The sequence below is a fragment of the Kogia breviceps genome, chromosome X, assembly GCF_026419965.1.
Source record: "Kogia breviceps isolate mKogBre1 chromosome X, mKogBre1 haplotype 1, whole genome shotgun sequence".
Taxonomy (NCBI): domain Eukaryota; kingdom Metazoa; phylum Chordata; class Mammalia; order Artiodactyla; family Physeteridae; genus Kogia; species Kogia breviceps.
In genome coordinates this window covers 107,286,312-107,308,299 of record NC_081330.1, presented here as the reverse complement: position 1 = coordinate 107,308,299, position 21,988 = coordinate 107,286,312, and the positions used below count along the sequence as shown (strand labels likewise).

Sequence of the window (21,988 nt, the reverse complement as noted above, 5' to 3'; positions counted from 1 at the left end):
TTCCATATTTCTCAGGCAAGAAACAGAGCACTTAACTGTGTAGTGGGAATTCAGTCTCATAAATCACTCACTCTTTTAGGCCTGTGTGTATCAGCCTGGCTGCGGAAGCCTCATGGTTCCAGTCTGAGGGAGGAACACTCTACTATATCAGTTGGACAGCTATCTATGTTGGTCATTACAAGGCAATTTTGTTCTTGTACTGCTGGTTTTATAAATGGCATTCTATACATTACACAGAACTATAGAACTTAAGTGCATTCTTCTTGTCCAAATTAGCTGTGGAAAAGACTGACTAGTTTCTTGCCAAATTAATTTCTCTTCTTCCTGGGCTCAACATTGGACATTATTTTCCAGATTCCCTTGCAGTTAGATGTGGCCATGTGACAAGTTCCAGCCAACAGATTATGAACAAAGTAACGTGTACGACGGCCAGGCCTGGCTCATAACAAATTCCAATGGTCAATACTCGTTCCTCACCTGCCCATTAAATGCATAACACTTTGATGTTCTGGACACAAATGTTGGAAGGAGCCTGGGCTCCTGAATGACTTCATTAAGTGCTGCTTACTTTGGAATACACCAGAATAAAAAGTGAACTTAAACTGGTAAACTACCAAGATTTGAGAGCTTTCCTGTTACAGTGGCTACTGCCACCTAACTAATACATTAGCATATATCCAAATACATTGTTTAATCAACAGTAGTTAAAATTCCAAAATCAAGAAGAGTCTATTTTAATTAATATTCACTACAACTGAAAGGGGAAATGTCTCCAGGAAGTGAATCAAAACATCCCTAACTGCAGACTGAAACCCTCTTTCGGCCTAGTCCTAGTGATTCACGTCATTAACAAAAACATCAAAACAAGGTGGGAAGTGGTAAACATTCTGAAAGGAACACACACTTCTAAGCCAAAAAGAGACATCTGCCAATTCTAAGCTCTATTCTTTGCTTATTTTGTAAGCTTGAACAATTTAACCATTCTCAGAAATTGTTTCCTCATCTATAAAATGGGGATTATGAAATTTAGCTGACAGGACTTTGTAAAGGTTTTACACACGCACGCACACACACACACACACACACGTACTGCCTGATACCTGGGAGGTACTCAATAAAATAAGAGCTATTATCACTATTTACCTAATAAATGTAAGTATGACTAATAATATTTTCCAAATATTAACCTTCGATTCTGGTTCCTCTTTCCTCTCCCCCAACATACTGGCAGCCAGACATTCTGCTTCTACTTCCTTAGGGAAGTGTTGACACAGCAGAATGTATATTATGAAGACATAGACTCTTGGTTTTTAAGTTTCAAAAGCCTAGGCCTGGCATAAGACAAAAGCTTTGGAAGGAAAAAAAGATGATTAAACGAAGGTTTTTCCTACTCTTGCATTAGAAAAGATTCCTCTGGATGTGGGAGGCGAAAGGAGCGGGCATTGCAGGGGAAGTAAGAAAATGTAATATTGATATGTATCCCTGGAGGGAAAGGAGGTGGAATGAAGGGAGGAAACCCAGGGAGACCCAAGAGAATCTGACAGCAGAGGTGACCTGGGCCTTATTTCTGAGGAGAGCCTCTGAGGAAAACAGGATGGAAAGCAGTTTCCCTTACCCTTCCCTCTCTCTCCCTCTTCCTGACCTCATGCACAGTCACTCTGAATCATCCCGTATAAAGAAGGGTAGGTGCAATGTCTAGGCAGATGGGCCTTAAATAGCCTCTCAAAGTTCCCATCCACCCCAGTATGGAATGAGGAATGGTACAATGATCTCTGATGTTACACAGTGAGGGCATCCAAGCAGCAGAGAGTCGTCTAGATCTGAAAGTGCCACTGCAGACAGGAAACAAAGATGGTCCAGGAAGCAGCTGCCTGCTTGAACCAACAACCAAGGATATGAGGGAAGAGAATGGCATCTCCACGGATGCCAGCCCAGATAAATGACAAGTCAGGAGCACATGTTCTGCCACAGCCACACTCACCACAGCAGCCCCCCGCCACGCTTTGCAACTACATAAGTCTGGATTGATGCAAATTATATTTTCTCTATTCCACAGAATTATATTCAGTTATTGAAAGATAACATTATGGACTAAAAATCTTAGTTACAATAGTTTTAATATACAACTGTTTAGACTATTTTTATCGACGTGATGGAGGTTTATGAACTTAAGTCATTAGAGAAACTTTTCGTACATGTTTCCTTAAGTTTCGCGTGCCCGTTACGAAAAGACTTACTTCGGTCAGTAATGATTGTCCTAGCCTCTTGATTGCTGGTCTTGTTTTTCAAATTCTGGGCAGCAGTAATGAGTTCTTCCAACTGGGGGCGCCTCTGTTCCAAATCCTGCAGTGTTGCCTGAAGGAACAGATATAACAATATTGAGGTTCTCCAGCACTGTGCATTCCTTTTATGGAATACAAAGTAAAGTGTAATTTTCAAGCCAACCAAAGCACTTTTAGAAATCAAAAAAGATGTTACTAGATATAAATCTCTAATGTGTAAGGCTTTACAGAGAACAATTTAACAAGAAATGTGTTTCATTTTTAGATACCAAAAATATTTCAAGTGAAAATCTTGATTATGGATTTGCTTTCCTATAAAAGAGATTAGGTGGAGACATTTCAGAGTACCTGGGTTTCCTTAAACCAACATATGAGTGCCCTGAGTAAAAAAATGTAATTTTGAATTATGACAATGTATTTAAGAGAAAGACAGTTATTTATACTTGTAATCTCATTCTGTGCAGTGTCAAAATTAAGGTGTATATTTTAGAAACAGAGAGAGCGCAGAAGTGCTTTAAGAGATGTAACTTACTTCTTTGTACCTGAAACTCCTCACCTATAAAATGAGGTGATGTAGATGTGCTAAATGAGTCTTTCCCCAAAATCGACTCCAGTGAGAATCACCTGATTCCTTTGCCTCACTTAAGAGTGAATGTATTAGATGTTAGGAGGAGGGCTGGAAATCTGCATTTTTAACAAATTCTCTGCTGAATTTTTATGATCAGGCAAGTTTGGAAAGCATCAGGCTAGAAGTTAATATTTGTATTCTGTATTACAACTGACTTTAATACTGCTATAATAAAAGTACCAAAGACATTGAAGCCAACAAATATATATATGTTGGGCTGCACGCGGCAAGCCTACAAGGCCTGTGCTTGCCCAGCTTCAAGACTGAAGAAGGATCCCGGAGTCAGCAACAGAGACATCAATGGTTTAATGGATGGGGGAGCTGACCTGTCTGAAGGAAGGTCTTGGAGGTAACACCCCAGCGTGTGTAGCGGACTGCAGGCAGGACATGGCGGCACTCTTCACTCCCGGTGGGGGAGGGGGGGAGATGGCCAGTTATAGGGGAAATGACATCAGGTGGGCTCATTAGTTACCAGGGAAACCAGGAGAGGGGCACGCCCCTCACCTCCCCTTTGATGAAAACAATCACCAGCTGGGGCCTGGGGCAAGTATGCAGGAAGGTCAGTCATGTGGGTAAGATACAGGCGAAACAGGCACTGGTCAGGCAGGGGATGTACAGAGAGCAAGGGAACAGCCATCTTGAGTGGTCTGACCATACAATATATATTTAATTATAGGTAGCAACGTCCTCCTTCCCTCAAGTGTCCATCTATTGACTCTGTCATCTACTCTCTCTACACTAAGGGCACAAATCGCAGTGATATTTACAAAGAAATTTCAGGAAAAGTAATGTATCTCCCTTGTTCTTGTACTAAAACTGAATACGTTTTACTGGTTGTTATTAGTTTAAAACCAGTAGGTGACAGATGTTTTACACATGTTTTCTCATTTTTAGTCTCCTAATAACCACACTAATAACTAAGCCAGAAGTCTTTATGGTTCTAAATCTTATGCTCTGTCTACTACCACATGAGGCCAATGAAAGTGAAGAGGTGAAATGTGGTAGATGGTAATGTTTATGAAAATCTGTTATCTACTATGCCCTTTGACTGGTGCTGATTTTCTAAACACTTTTGTATCTAGAAAGGCCAAATTTTGATCATTCTGTAGTGTTTTTTTGTGAAGAGGTAGGGAGATAGGCCTCGTGATTTGAGCTCAATTGCTTTTAGTAGTGTTAAAATAATGGGAAGAACTTATCCAAACATCACACATCTACTTTGAGCGTTTTCCACTCTATTGAAAAATTGGAGGGGTTAACTTTTAACAGATTTTCCACATTTGTAAGCTGTGATTGCTCAGAAGAAAAATCCAATTTTCAGGTTTCTAACTTTTATGGTTTCTTTACACAAAAGTGTGTTTGAAATATGGAACAAACTGCCAAAGACAGCTATTGACGTAAGTGGCGTAAGTCAGCTGGAGAGTACTGAATAAATTCTAAAGTAGGAACCATATAGTAGCAGACAGATTTTACGAAATAAGATATTTACCAGGATTAGAATGTTACACTCTGGTCACCTGTGACACAGCAAGCTCAGAAGGTACTTTGGAATTCCTGACTCTTAAATGTTTAATACATTCAATAATAGATTTTTAAAAAACAGACTTACCCAGAAACCATAAAGTCAAATCTTCCCCTCTATATACACATAGCTAGCAAAGTACAAAAATTCATTCATTTACTCACTCACATTTTTCATTTTATAAATATCAAGTGCAGGCACTGTTTGAGGTGTTATGGATACAGCAGTGAATGAATACATACATTAGGTATGTTTTATGCAATTTAAATAAAATTTTGTGTTTTTTGATACTTGGAAATTTTTATATAGCAAAGATTATCTTTATCATCACTTTTTCTTTGATTTAATATGAATCCACCCTCAAACAACCAGGCCATTCTTTGCTTCTAAATTCTGAATACATAACCCAATGATGGCTATCCTTTTTCTATTCTTTTAGGATTATAAAGTTTGTTTAAGAAGTATGTTGTAGAAGTAACCTGATCAACTTTCATCTGAACCTTACCAGGCTCTAAATTAAACCTGACCACAATGAACAGCTTTTACTGCTGAAATTAGCAAGCATGTCAATTTAGACTTAAAACCAGCCATTTTCCTCTCTAATGAACAAAATAGGTCTCAGGGTACTGTGAAACCTGTTCTCTCGTTGGGTAATTCTCTAATTCTGCTGACAGACACATGCTTCATAAGCACCTGAGAAGATTATTAATGACAGCCTTGGAAGCAGCCTCCTTAAAAATCTACGGAGATTCACAACTGCAATAAAACTATGCCTTTCTAAAAGATTTCAAAACAAAACTGTAACTTTATCCCACTTTTTGGTCAACACATACAAATGTCCATTTCAAAAAAGAAAACGTACAATAATAATAATTATGTGTGTATGTATATATATGGACTTTATGAGATGCTAATATGCTAATTAAATAGTGGTTTCTCAGTAGACCAGAATGGGAATTTTCTCCTTCAATTTTCCTTCCAGAAATAAAGGGAAGGATCTGAATATGGCATTCATGTAATATTTTTTGTTAAGATAGTATACAGTGATTGAAATACCTTCTTGCTAAAAAACAGGACACATGCACGCAATGAGAGGAACAATTATTTTTTCTTTTCATTTGGTTTTCTTTCTTTTTTTTTTTTTTGCGGTATGCGGGCCTCTCACTGTTGTGGCCTCTCCCGTTGTGGAGCATAGGCTCCGGACGCACAGGCCCAGCGGCCATGGCTCACGGGCCCAGCCGCTCCGCGGCATGTGGGATCTTCCCAGACCAGGGTACGAACCCGTGTCCCCTGCATCGGCAGGCGGACTCTCAACCACTGCGCCACCAGGGAAGCCCTGGTTTTCCTTTGAGAGTACTATATTTATTTGCCATTACAATTTCTTTAATTTTATAATCCCATAACTTCTCAAATACAATGACCTTCATCTCTATTCCATTGAGCCACCCACAGATGAGAGAACACCTTACATCTAATCTTTACTCAAACTACGCACTTCCAAAATATCCATCTACAGAATTCTGTTCTCTGCCCCCAATCTGGTGCTCATACCAGATGCTACTTTCTCAGAAACTGTTTCTACTCGAATCTTCCTCCTCATATGACCTCCAGTTGTCTTCTATTGTTCAATTTCTTTATTCTAGGTTTAGTGGCCTATATTTGTCATACTAAACAAGTAGAATGCTAATTATGCTTATTTTTCTGATATGAGCTCAGATACTTATAACTTAAGTGAACAAAACTAGAACTATTAAAAACAAACAAACAAACAAACAAAAAAACCTAGAACTATTACATGCTTAACAGTACCTAAGCATGATAATTGAGCACGTCTACAGGGATCTATCATTCTGGAAGAAACAAACACAAGGGAAGAAAGGAATCAGTGCTATTTCTAAGGAGTCATAAGCCAGCTACTGGACTTTACTAAAAACAGCTTACCCCTTGGAGATGAGAATTCATCATGGATTCCACTAGCTGAGCAAAGATGGAGAAAAAAAAAAAAAAATCTTCAAATACAAAGTGAATCAAAAGTTGTTAATCCTACCAAGTCTCCCCAGGGTTGACAGAAAAGGTTATAAATAGCAATTCTATGAAAAAGGGAGTTAAACGATGGAGCCATGTGTACTAGAAGTAGGTCATTTTAGGCTCTTAGACGGAATTACACTTCGTAATGCTATTTGTTAAAATGAAATTCTACCTAAATAATACTCAAATAGAAAACTCTATATGTGTAGTTGAATATTTAGTATTTATATCTTAGACCTTAACCAAGAAACTTGGTTATATTTGTACTATTTTTCTACAAAAATCAACAATCTTCACATAGTTAACTTTAGAACAAAGACCCATGGTGATTTTCACTTGTTGCCATTTTCAGGAAATAAGCATGAATTCAACTTACATGTAATGTGAAAATGGAGACCTTATAGTCTTTTATTTACAATTTAAAAATTTAACATTAAAGATTGACAAGGTGAGAGAGTTTACAGAACTACTTTATGTATGGAAGAAAATAAGCATTTAAGTCAGGTAGGTCCTAAATTGTAGCCTTTCTAGTAACTGAAAGAGATTTACCCGTGCTGATGCTAATCATCTGTCTAGCTTTCAACTGCCTCCCGGTGGGCCTTAATTCTGGCTTCTATTCTTGCATTCAGCTGCCTCTCCAAATAGATTGGCTAAGCCCAAAGTTGTCTTTCTTGTCCTCCACTTCCTCACTTCTCATTTACATTTTAAACTGGCCTGGATATTTTCCCACTGGGCGTAACTCTTCTACTTCTCTGAATGTTCTACCAGCATCTCCGTTGGCAACTTCTTCACAAGCATCTTCTAACTGTGGTTATCCTTTTGTCCTTCATTCACTCAAGAAATACTTTTTAAAAAAGCATTTTACTTTTATATAATCTAGAAGTTACAGAAAATTTGTAAGAATGGTCAAAGGACTCACACATACCCTTCACCCAGATTCACTAATTGTTAATATTTTGCCACATTTTACCATTTATCATTCTATCATTACATATACATATAGTATCTGTGTATGTAATATTATATATATTCTCTTCTGAACCATTTGAGAATAATCTGCAGATAACATGCCCTTTACTCCTAGATACTTCAGTGTTTATCCTTTGAAAACAAATGCATTGTCTTACACAACCTCAGCTCAATTTCTAGTTCAGGAAATTTAACATGGCTTTAGTACTATAATCTAATCTACATTCTTTATTCATAGTATAAAAATTACTCCTTTAATTGCCTTTCATTTACTGGTCCAGCCTCATGCATTGCATTTAGTTGTCCTATGTCTTTAGTCACCTTTAATCTGAAATAGTTCTTCGCCTTTCTTTGAACTTCATATCACAGATTATTTTGAAGAATACAAGCCAGGTATTTTGTAGAATGTACCCCAATTTGGGTTTCAGCAAATACTTTTATATATTTATGTTATGTCAGTCATTGAGCTAGTCATAGGAGACATAGCAGTGAAGGAGGAAAAATTATTATTCTCAAGTGAAAAATGAACTAGTAGTGAGGAGAGGCAGTAAAGAAGCAATTATAATAAACTGAGGTGAGCATTACAATAGGGGTAGCACAGGGAGTTGTCAAAGCATACAGCAGAGATATCTAACCAAATTTAGGGTGTCAAGGAGAGTCTTCTGAAAGAAGTGGAGCTGGTTCTCAGGTCTTCTTTGTCTAAATTACACAATTTTCTTTTGTGCCTTTGCTCCATTTTTTAAAGTTTTTTTTCAGCTTTATTTGGGTAGATTTGACAAATAGAAATTTTATATAAAAGTATACAACTTGTTTTGATAAATGTATACATTGTGAAATGATCACCACAATCAAATGAGTTAACATATCCATCATCTCACATAGTTACCTTGTGTGTGTGTGTGTGTGTGTGTGTGTGTGTGTGTGTGATGAGGACACTTAAGATCTATGCTCTTAGCAAATTTCAAGTGTACGCTATAAGTAACTATAGTTACCATGCTTTACATTAGATGTCTACAACTTATTCATCTTATAGCTGGAAGTTTGTAGCCTATGACCAACATCATCCCATTTCCCTTATCCTGCAGCTCTTGACAACCATCATTCTACTCTGTTTCTCAGAGTTCAACTGTTTTTAGATTTCACATATAAGATTTTACAGTATTTGTCTTTCTGTGTCTGGCTTATTTCACTTAGTATAATGTCTTCCCAAATTCATCCATGTTATCAAAAATGGCAGGATTTCCCCCTTCTTAAGGCTTAATAATATCCAATGTATATATACCTATACCACAATTTCTTTATCCATTCATCCACTGATGGACTTTTAAGTTGTTTACATATCTTGCCTATTGTGAATAATGCTGCAGTGAACATGGGAGTGCAGATATATCTCTTTGGGATCCCGACTCCATTTCCTTTAGATATAAACCCAGAAGTGAGACTGCTGGATCATATGGTGTTTCTATTTTTAATCTTCTGAGGAACCTCATTACCAACAGTGTACAGGGTTCCCTTTTCTCCATACCCTCACCAACAGTTGTAATCTCTTGTCTTTTTGATAATAGCCACTCTAACAGGTGTGAGTTAATTTTCATCGTGATTTTGATTCGCATTTCCCTGATGATGAGTGATGTTGAGCACCTTCTCATAGACCTGTTGGCCATTTGGATGTCTTCTTTGGAAAAATGTTTATTCAGGTCCTCTGCCCAATTTTAAATCTGATTATTATTATTTTTACTCTTGAGTTGTATGAGTTCCTTATACATTTTGGATCTTAAACCCTTATCAGATACATGGTTTGCAAATACTTTCTCTCATTCCATTGGTTGCCTTCTCATTCTGTTGATTTTTTTCCTTTGCTGTGCATAAGCATTTTTAGTTTGATGCAATCCCACTAGTCTATTTTTGCTTTTGTTGCCTGTGATTTTGGTGTCATATCCAAAAAATAATTGCCTAGGCTAATGTCAAGAAGCTTTCTTCCTGTTTTTTTCTAGTAGTTTTATGCTTTCACGTCTTTAAGTGCTATTGTTGCTAATACCCAGTGTGGTGGCCCCGAGAAAGTACAAGCCTTTTATGACTGAGATCTAAATGACTGAGGACTTTAGCTGCTGCATTTGGAAATCCATCACTACACTGGAGAGAAGAAGCCAAGCCTCCCACAGACTGCTCCCCACCAATGACTGAATGTGATGAAGATACTAAAGCAGAGTCTTTCTTGGGAGAGCTGGGGCTCCTCTGGCTAACTGCAGCTCCATGTCTCCCTGATAGCTTTGCTGAAACTTCCTCAGACTGTACACTGGGGTACTTCTACCCAATTTTCTCTCCCTTTTTCCTTCATTTCGTGTAAGACTTGCATTTTGGTCTAATGGCTGTCCCACCTTCCCTGGATTCCTGTCTATTTCCTTTCACACTGATATTTTCTCTAATAAAATAATTTCCTGTTTAATCCTGTCTTGGGATGTTTAAACTCAGGCCCCAACTAACACACCCACTTTTGCCCTTCTAATCCCTAAACCTCTCATCAGCTCTTCAGATCCACATAATATGGTGACTCCATGATATTACCACCTGGATGTATAGTTCACAATTTCTGGACATTATTAATATAACTCTTAAGATTCAAGTGAATTAGTATTTTTAAATTAGCTATATTAAAAACCACTGCTACTTTTTTTTTAAAGGGCATGACCATTACTTTCAATGAGCCTAGATGTTAACTGAAAGAAAACAAGATTATTTATATGTGTTACACGGTGATGGGGATGGTTCCGTTCTATGCCTGTAGCTCAAGAACACTGGGATATCAAAGCAAGACACCAGGAATCCTGAAAGACATGACAAAAGGAACTTTGGGGCAAGTTTTCTGACTACAGAAGATAGTAAAGCTAAGACAAAAAAAAAAAAAAAGTAAAGTCTTCCTGAGTCAGAATTGCCCTGGGTAGGGAGAGACCTCAAGCATGGCCAGCTTCACGGGAATGCAACTTAAAAGTGTTGCACTGGGCTCTGCAAATAGAAGGGCCCCTTACTTAGTTTACGCTGCTGTTGCTATCTTGAAATTCTTTACTATTTTTTAACAAGGGGCCTTGCATTTTCATTTGTCATTGGGGCTCACAAATTATGTAGCCAATCCTGACCTTAACCCTGAAGTGAGCAGACAATAATAGTTGTGTATCTTGCCTGAAGTGATGGCGAAGAACACACTTAAATGCAAATTATGTCAATCAAATGCCTCTTGCTTAGTTCCTGAGAACTTGTTCTAAATTTCTGTAAGGAGCAATCATGAAGCTAAAAAATACATATTTGAGAAAAAAAAAATCTTTTGGTCAGGAAAAGCAGAACAGGACACTTGGCAGTCCTCTGAGATGGGACCCTTTTACTACCAATGGTTATTGGGGAAGCAAAGTCACTGTGATTGTAGGAGAAGTGAAGCAGGGGACTTGACCTATCTCAAAAGTGGTGAATCATCTGAGAAAATAATTTGGGACCAAAAGGGGAACCTGTGGTTCCGGCAACAATAATGGCCACTGGGATCTCAAATTCCATTTCCGTTTTGGCTAAGTATTAGCTTTCCCTAAGGCTAGGGTGGCCTTGAGAAATACCTGGGAAACAGCTAATCCCACAGTTACTAACCTGCAAATGCCAAGCACTCAGCTAATACACATAGAAAGATAAAACGTGGCCTCTTTTCTCAAGGAACTCATAATCTAGCAAAAACTAAAGACTCATAAAGAACTAATACAGTGGGAAATAATATTAACAACAACAACAATACTTGCTGTTGAGCACTTACTATGCACCAGAAGGATCTATCACAGATTAGTGGTTATGGGAATGGCTTCTGGGGTAAGGCTGCCTGGGTTTGAATCCTGGCTGCCATCTACTTGGTTTCTTATTTTCAGCAGGTTACTTAACTACTCTCTTCTTTATTTCTACCACTAAAATGAAAATAATCAGAGTATCTACCTCTTAAGTTTCTTATGAGAATTACTCAGGTTAATATTTATAAAATGCTTGGAACATTTCTTGTTACATAATAAGAATAAAGTTCTAAAGAAAAAATTAATTCATTTCATCTTCATCATACTCTAAGAGGTAGGTACTATTTGCTTCTTTTATTATCCCTAGTTTACAGATAAGGAAAATGAAAGTAAAGGAAGCAATTTGTCCAGGATCACAGGTTAATAAGTGGTAGAACTTCGAATACAAGCAATTTGGCCCCAGGGTTCACACACTTAAAAGCTATGATATTAGGATATAGTTAACAAAGTACCTATGCTATAGTATAATATAGTATAGCTATCATATAGTATGATATAATTATTATACAGGTGTGATTAAATGGGACAAGAGCATTGAAACGGGATCATGCGAGGGGAAATTATCTATTCAGCTGATTAACTGATGAACTACTGAATCAGTCAGGGTTCCTGCAATAAGCAAATGGCTCATATACACTACTCTGTATAAAATAGATAATGAATAAGGACCTACTATATAGCACAGGGAACTCTACTTAATACTCTGTAATTGCCTATATGGGAAAAGAATCTAAAAAAAGAGTGGATATGTGTAACTGATTCACTTTGCTGTACAGCAGAAACACACTTTGTAAATCAACTGTAGTCCAATAAATAATTAAAAAAAAAAAAAAAAAAACTGGAATGGGACGCCTTTCCTCCTCAAGGCCTGAAAGGCTAACTAGAGGGTACCTTTAATAGAATCTGAGAAGTAGCTGCAGGGAGAGGACCTCGATAGGAGCTGTGGCTGTGTCAGTAAGGGAACCTAGACATCCCCTGCCTCACTCCCCGGTCACCCTCTGCTCCGCTGGTGCATGCTATTCGTCCTCCCAGGGTAGAACAGGAAGTTAGAAAGTGGATCTGAGAAACTGTGAAGCAGAAGTACCAAAGTGAATGGTAAAGATACAAACAATCACTAAAAGGAATCAGTGAGGGGAGTAACCATATATGAGAATTCTCAGGAAAGACTTCATAGCAGAGATGGCGCTGCACTTGAACGTTGGAAGATGTGGCTAGGTCATGGGATGGTGTGGGGGGCCATCATTAGGGAATGGAAAGCAGGAGCAAAGGCATGGAAATGAAACAAAGCCTCAGCTGGGCTGGCTGGTGTCTAGGATTCATTGGAAATAATGGGAGATAAGCTTAGATAGGTATAGTGGAAGTAGTTTATGGTTGGCTTTTTAAAAATCAGTCTGGATGTTATCATGAGGAACTGGGAAACAATGAAGACAAGAAAAACTGAAGTTATGGGAGCCAAGATTTTTGTAATCCTTTGGACACCTTATTCTCTCTGGCTGGAATACCTTCCTTGGTTCTTAGTCCTCTCCTGGGAATGCAGTCAACAGAAAGCCATAAATAAAAGTGTTGACTGACCAACTGACTGGACACAATAAGGGGAAAAAGTGATACAAGAAAGAAAATTACAAGATAAATTCCACACTGGAAGGGTGTGGGAATTACTAGAACACACATCCTTGTTTCGGGCAGTGTTTATCAGTATTATAAATATTACTGATCATTTGGCCAACTTTAAAAACAAAAAAGTGATAGATACCTAAGAAATGTGCCTCAGCCTCCCAAATTTGAGGCCTTTCTTATAATGGTCTAAGACAAACTAATCTACTATTAGTATGTTATTTTTAAAAATAAATTCTTTCCTTTTGTTGAAAAAGAGATTATGATGATCATTTCCAAGTTATTCTATCACAGAAAACGTAAAGGATCGATTTACTTGTCGTTTCATCAAACCCTTAACATGCAAAAAATGAAAACTCCTTTCAGTTATACAAGCCAGTAAGTAAATGTGGTCTAAATCGGGGATCTTGAAATATAATCTAAAAGTCAAGAAGAAAGAAGAACTTCAGGCTACAGTTTGTTGATAATGATATGAAAATACAGTTCTAAGCTGATAGAAAGGGTGCTGACATTTTTAGCCATTCAACATTAGATCTATTAGTTATTCTCCATTGTTCACACGTCTTAAAACCCTATTGTTCTGTAAATTTAGCATATTGACAATAACTGGGGCAGTTTTAAGACAAGTTTTTGTCACATGTATCACATTTGTGGCCTTCTGATATTTGGACCCAATAAAATAAGTGATATAATTTCTTTTTTACCCCTACATATATTTTAGAAGAAACGGAAAACCAAAATCATTTTACAATATACATATCTTGGAATTATTCCTGCTCAAACTTTTCATTATTCATTTCTTGTTCTAGCTTGAAAAATACCATTTTTGAATCATTTTAACTTCAACTGGTCAGGATAAATTTTCTTTTATCTAATCAGAGTACCCTATACAGCAAACTGAATTATAAGTGAACCAAATTAATAAAATGGAGGATAAACTACATAACATTAATAGTGAAATGTAACTACCTGAGGGCATTATTTCTAATATTTTGCCTTGTACAGAACCTCCTGGTTTTGCGTCCAAAAGATGTTGTCCAAAGCCTGTATAAACCCCAGATGAAGGAGGCTAGAGCTGACAGATAACTGAGCACCGGTCAATCAAATGGGCAGAAAATATTTACTGACAGTATTCTACGCACAATACACCACAGTAGGGCATGTATCTTGTGGAGGGTGGCATAAACGAGCATCCCCAGTGAATTCAATGAAGTTGCATTGCAATTAGGGAGACGACCTTCAGGTCTACGCATGCGCGTGCGTGCTCACTCATGCAGTCAGCCAATAATAGAAGATAATATGTAAATGACAAACGCCATAGTCCATAGACTGCAGACTCTGCGCTAACGAGATTCTGAAGAACGGGATTTTAAGATGAGCACGGTCAGGGAAAACGCCACAGAGGACCAGGAACCTGGCCTACAACTTGGAGGATGAACGGGATCAATAGATAACGACCTAGTGATGAGACAGGGGGATTCCAGGACGAGGACTGAGCTCAAACCAATGTATGGAGATCTGAATGCACTAGGGTGATTGGGCAAAAGTGGGGAGAGCAACTCTGTAGTGAGCAGAGAATTATGATGGCTGTGATCAAGTTGTGAAGGGAGGCTGGGGCTCTGAATACCAGATGAATGAGTAAGGACATTATGTTGAAGGCAAAGGGGAATCTTTGGAGGTCTTAGAACAGAGGAATGCCAAAATAAAAGTGGCATTTTAGAAATATTGATCTTGTACCATTGCATCCAAAGTCCTTTTGAAGAGAAGACTGAAAAACTCCATCGCAGCAATCTAAGAAAAATCTCATCTATCTCCTCTTTGACTAAATTTCCCGTCATGAAAACATGCAAAACACTTCCAATTTAGCTTCAGGCATCCTTGTATTCCAGGAGAAAATAACTCCATTGCATATAAGTAAAATAAATTCAACCCCACTCTTGTAAAGAACTATCCCAGAGAATTATTAAACAGATTTCCTATGTCATTTGTAATATTACATTAAATAGGATGGGGGTAGAGAGGGACTGTAGTTTCAGTTTAGAAACAAGTAAACAGTCAGAATGTGTTGTTAAAATTTTAAACTCTTGCTCCAAAGAATAAACAGAGACTCTCAGAATATGAGAATTGGGATTTCTCCAGAAATATAAACTTCAAAGATTACTAGCAGTGATAAGAATTATTATCAATATAATATTATCATGTCACATTTTGTAACCTAACCTTTCAGTATCCTTTTTTTAGTCTATTACTGCATCGGACATGATACTTTCTTTGGGAAATGAGTCTTCAGACAAGACTCTCGTCTCTAGGAAAGGAGCCTGACTGTTCCTTAACAAGTACTGTACTAATCCCCTCAAAAATAAAAAGTCAAAGCAAACAAAAGGTCGTGCTAAAAATTGTTCAGCCTCTTCAAGTCTTCAAAACATTTTAGAGATGCCACTTATTTAAGTACTGATACAAGAACCTTAGTTTTTGTTGCCAACTGCAGCCACCAATAAACTGAGGCAAAGCAAGAGATGTCGCTGTTCTGTGATACTACCTGTACGTGGCAAGTGAAGTGGAGAAATGAGCAATTATCTAGAGGTGATTAAATTCACGTACACAGTCAACTGGTATGATTCAAGCAGCCAAATGATTTTTCCCATCTTCAAATGGTAGATATTAAGATTTGAATTATCAAAATAATTGGCACAGCTGTTCAATTCATGTTGCATATATAGGGAGAGAATCAGGCTCAGTTTATTTGTCTGTAAAGTAAGGATAATTACATTTATATCAATCAGTCTTGGGGCGAATAAAACTATAAATATATTTCTAAGAATTCAAATACCTTAGGTACAAATTAGTCAAATACGGCTAGTCCAGGTTTCTTTATAGGAACAGTAATTGGGAAATATGTCATGTAGAATATATGTAATCCACCAGGTTTCAACCTTCTGACTTCACTATGTTTCGAGTGTTACCAAGTGAAGATGACACATGGATAGCCAACAATAATGTGCTTGTGCTAAGGAATGCTCTCTTAATGGTTTGCAAACCTCTTTTTTTTTTTTTTTTGCGCTACGCGCACCTCACACTGCTGTGGCCTCTCCCATTGCGGAGCACAGGCTCCGGACGCGCAGGCTCAGCGGCCACGGCTCACGGGCCCAGCCGCTCCGCGGCATGTGGGATCTTCCCGGACCGGGGCACGAACCCGTGTCCCCTGCATCAGCAGGCGGACTCTCAACCACTGCGCCACCAGGGAAGCCCCTGCAAACCTCTTTGAGTTTTATAAGCAAGTGCAAAATGTGTGTGTGTGTGTGTGTGTGTGAGAGAGAGAGAGAGAGAGTGCACCTGTGTGTACTCACACAGGAGAGGCAAGATCCAAAAAGAGAAGAGAGGTATGCACATATCTATATCAAAGTTTCGCATCAAATGGTGTGATGTGTATGATTTGGACATACATATAAGGAATAAAAGCTTAACAATTGGGTCTCACGTTTCAAAATAGACACCATACTTTGCATATTCTCAGAGACCGACATTCATCGATTTCTTCTCAGAAATTATATGACTGGGGAAGAGAAAGATCTGTCTTTGATTGGGTGCTATGTGTTTAAGCCATGGCTTAGCTTAAATCATTTATGAAGATAATTTCTTGGTAGGTGAGTAGAGTTGCTATTATGGAGTGTTAATACACTTGCAGTGAAGTGTTGCTGGGGGGTAGGAGGTGTTAGACATTGATCAGGAGCTTAAGAGATGAGCTATTTATTTTTGCTGGTGTAAGAGGAAAATTTCTATAATAAAACAATGATTCTGCTTTTCTGTCAAAAAATACCACTTTATGACATAAAAGCTCTCTTCAGTAAACAAAGAACAGACTGTTATTAGGAGATATAAAAATTACAATAGAACATATTTCCCTGTAGGAGCACAACAGCCTTTAACTCAACTGGAACTTGCATTGCGATAGCTTTTAAAGGAGGGGATGTATTCTATGGGGAGAAGCTCAGATAGCCTTTTCAGTTCCCTGGACTGCACTAGTTCTCATCCTATAAAAATGGGTCTACATTAGCACACGGTGCCAGTAAATCACACAGTTGCACTGCAGCATGGAAGGAGCCCAGCTTGGGGGGAATTGCTTTATGTGGCGTAGTCCCATGCAAACACATGGCTCAAATGAAGCTGATTCCAAGGAATATGGACACTTTATGTTCTGTTTGATAGGAAAATGCACAGCTTCTCAACTGGGAGCTTCTAGATCTGCTCCAAGGGCAAGTGTAATCAATCCTTGAATGGTTTTTGCAATGCTGCACACCTAACCAAGCTGTTTACATTACTCAGAAGAGTTAAGTTTAATTCTGTTTTACTGGGATGGTTGCTTATTAGTAACACTCATTTCAATACATTTTAAGTAATTTAAAAAGCGGCAGTAATCACTGGAGAAAGGCTGCAATAAGAATTCTCCAACTATCCACTTTTCTCTGTTTTATTTATATGAGGTGAGCCAAATTGCTTACCCTTTGCTGCCTCAGACACTTTAATGGCGTGAGACTAGGCAGCGACCAAAACCTATAATAAATAAATCAGTAATGTTACTTGGTTCCAAATTCTAATACCTCAGTCTTAATTCTCTCTCCCTCCCTCCCTCCCTCCCTCCCTCCCTCTCTTCCTCTCTTCCTCTCTCTCAATGATCTACCTTATTTTTAGGGGAAGTTTTCTCTAAGATAGTGGCCAGAGCAGGTGTTAATGAGGTCAATACTTCAATTAAAACTTCACAAAGCTAGGTAGGCTAAAGGCAAAAGCTAATTCCCAGCTTTTAGTTCACAAAAGTGATGCTATCATACACAGGTAATGACAAAAGTAACGCCCACTACATGAGTTACTAGAGAGGAGTCAAGAGCATTAAGTATTTGTACAATGGGCAGCACAAATGGAAGGTTAAAAAATAAGAAAGGAATCGGAGGGATGCAACTGATTGAGCAATTTTGGTTTAATGAATATCCATCTTATAATCTTAACGGTAATTATCGGCCCCTAAGCGTGATCCACTTAGATACAGTATTCACTAAAAATATCTGCTAGGGAGGAGATGTGGGAGCATGTGTGTATGTATAACTGATTTAGTTTGTTGTAGAGGGAAAACTAACACACTATTGTAAAACAATTATACTCCAATAAAGATGTTAAAAAAAAAATATATATATCTGCTAAAACTTGCCACTCCACTCCCGAGAAAGTTCACTGCCTTACAATTCAAACCCCTACAGCATAACAATTACAACACAATAATAACAACTAGATATTGTGTGTCTCCTGTGTGCCAGACACTGTCCTAAGCGCCTTACATACAGTAATTTACACCACCGTCTGAGCTAGGTACTGTTACTCTCTTTTCCCGACAAGGAAAAGGAGGCGCACGGAGATTACATAACTTACACGAGGTCACAAAGCTAACCCGTGCTGCAGGTAGAATAAAATGATTTAGATCCTCCTTTTCCAATGTTTTCCTCCATTAGGTACAACTTCACAAGTAGCTACAAGGTAGCAGAAGCTGGGCTAGATGTTTCACAAACATCTTTGTTTAATCTTCACAACAACTTTACCTAGCTGGATATTATACCCATGTTCACACACGACGAACAGGCTCAGAGAAGATTAAGAATTTCCCCCAAGGAGAGCCAGCCAGTTAAAAGGAGAAAAGCGTTTGTACCCTGTCTGCCTAACTCCTAAGCCTAGCCCTGCCCACAGGCCCACAAGGCCTCTCTATAAGCTACTCTGCTTCCTCTTCTCAAACCTATTCTTCACTTTCCTGCTCCTGTGATTGCACTTCCCATGCCATGGAATTCATCGATGCTTCACTACAGTTCAGTTTCTAAACTAGAGTGCAATGGGTTAAACAAATCCAGAAAAAAAAAAAACAAAAAAACAATCCGGAGGGAAGACTACACAATTGGTTTGTTGCTCCTCATTTTTTTTTTTTCAACTTCATTTCCAAATGGACACCTTTTCCTTTGTGTCTGCTGTATATTGTCATTGTTCCACATGGTTACGTTCAAATTTGTCATTTTTTAAATACTGGAAATACGTATTTCTATGGTTAAAATGGAGGGATCGTGCCATTTCCTCTATACCCTATTTTTACTCCTTATATTTAAGAAAAAGAAACTCAATTAAAATTTTGCAAAATTGGTGATTATTAAATGTTTATGGCTGTATTTGTTTCCTATGGCTGTTGTAATAAATTATCACAAACTTCGTGGCTTAAAACAACCTAAATGTATTATTTTACAGTTCTGGAGGTCAGAAGTTTGAAAATGGGTGTCAGGGGCTAAAATCAAGGTTTCAGAAGAGCTTGTATTCAATTCTGGAGTCTTTAGGGGAGAATTCACTTCTTTGGCTTTTCCAGATTTTAGAAGCTGCCTGCATTCCTTGGCCTGTGGCCCCCATCTTCCATCTTCTCATTTCTCTCTCTGACTCTGCTCGTATTATCACATTGCCTTCTCTCTTACAAGGACCTTTCGGATGCTACTGGGCACATCAGGATAACCCGTGAAGATCTCCCTATGTCAAAATCCTTAACTTAACCCCTCTGCAAAGTCCCTTACACCATGTAAGGTAACATATTTACATATTCTAGAGGTTAGGACATGAACATCTTTGGGGAACCATTATTCAGCCTACCACAATGGTTCTGCAGTCACTTAGAATTCAACTGCTTGTCACAATATGGCATACTTTTTTGGGCTGGTTCAGTACTATGTGAGAGTTAGTGACAAGGGTTACAAAATTCCACGATCTAGAAAGCACAGGAGGCAAAAATGCAGTGAGACTCCTGCTCTGCACGGCCAACCTGTTTTAACCAGTCATCCAGAGGCAGGACAGGCGTATTGTTGCATTGCTTTCACCTTGCTACCAAAACTCCATTTGAATGTCCTTATCAAGAAGTGGAAACTGGAGCTCACAGAAGTGTTACATTTTTTTAAAAAAAAATTAACGAACTGTGACTCCCTGAGGAAATCAGGGTGTTGCTGTTTTGTAACAAGCCACTCTTCAGGAGTAAATCCAGGAAGAATTCCAGAATAAAGTCCTTATCTTTTGGGGAGTGATAGTCAGCAGGAAAAGAAGGGGCCCTACATTCTGGGACACAGAAACAGCAGCTCCCCTGAACTCAGCTTCGCTCATTCAGCTTTATTCTTTCCGCTTCACACCCACTCATAAACATTAAGCCTTATTCCCAGCTGTCTTCCTTCCCTTTTTCGTTTTTAAACCTCTTCTACTTTTTGACTTCTTTTCTCTGTAACAACTACTACCAAAAATCTGAAAGCTTTTTTTTTTTTTTTTTTATTGTTACCATGGAGAGAACAATTTTCTCATCAAAGAAAGGAGGTGGTGCCGAGGGAGAGGGAAGAACCACATATGAAAATTGAGAGTTAGCCTCTGTGTCTTTTCAACAATATCCAATTAAATCTTTTCACCACCATACACAAAACAACAGGAACACAGTGGGTGGCCAATTTAGCCCAAGGATGTGAATGAATCAGTAGGCTCTGTGAGAATGTGCTGGGGAGGGTCAGGGAGGTAGGGAGGGGGACCCTCAGTGCTGAACAATGATAACTGATAGATAATTACTATGCAGTTGTTTGAATAGATGCTGCTCTCTATCATTTTCAGGTAAATGACCTTCAGAATGGCGCAGAGGATTTTCTCCAAAAGGATGAAATAGAAATCGGTAGACACACAAAGCAAGTAGAGGGAAGAGACCTGTGAAATATTTCTCAATGACATTTTTTTTTTAAATGAGTGCTATAGGGACAGAGAGAAGAAGAGCAATTACCAATGCCCCCTGGTTTTCTTTTCTCCACTCTTCTTATTATAAAGTGAAAACAAAGTCGAAGAAAATTCAAATATAGAATCATCAGGTGGTGAAACATCAGTGAGATTTTAATGAAGTCTAGAATATTATACCTCAAACTAGAAAAAAGATGTTGCTGATTTATAGATGTGCCAATACTAAGAAATACCTGAAATAAAATTAATCCTTCTATTTTAATTTTCATGAGATGAATCATACATATGTTTTATTCTTTCTGATCATTCTGAGCAAAACCAAATTACGCAATTTTTAAAAATGATGTTTCTCAAACTACAACAGATAAATTATCATATTTAAGAATCCTGCATAAATCCTGTACATAAATATTATGCCTAAAGGCTTGCATCAACAAGAGTAATCAAAAGAAAATAACTGCAAAATTGTAAACACATACATTTAAAATGTTGGTGGTGATGACATTAAGAGCGAGAATTTGGAGTTGAAGTGCCATGTTGATCAACTTTTTCTATGTTCCTCTCTCCCTTTCCTTATTACCCACTCTAGCTTTTAAAAACATGATGAGACTGTTTTAATAGAACAGTGCAATGCGATATTTCAGATATACAAAAAGGTATAGAGAATATAAGGTTACAATTGTAGTCTATGACATGGCTGTACCTGTCCACACACACTCAGCTGGCACTGTATGTCACTGACTCACTTGATTTAAGTTTTTAATGTAAAATTTTATACTGGATAGATGTTTATTTTTAAAAGAGCAATGTTACTAGAAATTAATTTTGACAGATAGTTTAGGATTATAACTTTTTTCTACCTTGGAATTAATCATGAAGTTGCGAGAAGGAGAATATCAAATAAGGATACCACTCCAGAGCCCTGACCCAAATATAGAGCACAAGGCAGCTCCAGAGTCCACCTACAGTCTCATGTGAATTCAGAGAAAATACACTATCAGCAGGCATGATTACAATAAAAAATTCTCTTATTGATGAAGCAGAAAGTACAGATAGACAGGAAGAGAGAAAGAAAGAGAGGAAAGAAGTAAACAAAGAAGGAAGGAAGGAAACAAAGGAGGGAAAGTAGGAAGGAAGGAAGGCGGGAAGGAAGGGAGGGAGGGGGAGGGGAGAGGGCGAGAACTCTGATTTATGCAATATTTGCTAATCCATTTCCTGTTAGCATTTTCTGCTTACCACTTCACAACAGTCCCAGAAAAGAAAAAAGAATATATTACTCCAAATTACAGACTATTAAATAAACAGATAAAAACTAAGATGATTTGCATGAAAAGAAAACAATAAGCTCTTTTCACAGCAC

General features: G+C 38.1%; 1 protein-coding gene across 18 annotated transcripts in view; it reads right to left on the bottom strand.

Annotated features, from left to right (window-relative positions):
• The window catches only part of DMD (dystrophin), a 2,551,447-nt gene that overhangs the window by 637,266 nt on the left and 1,892,193 nt on the right, over positions 1 to 21,988 (bottom strand). For all 18 annotated transcript variants that reach the window (XM_067023689.1, XM_067023685.1, XM_067023692.1 and 15 more), the window contains one exon: positions 2,238 to 2,355. In XM_067023689.1, coding sequence (XP_066879790.1) covers positions 2,238 to 2,355 — 118 coding nt within the window. The remainder of the gene's footprint in view (positions 1 to 2,237; positions 2,356 to 21,988) is intronic.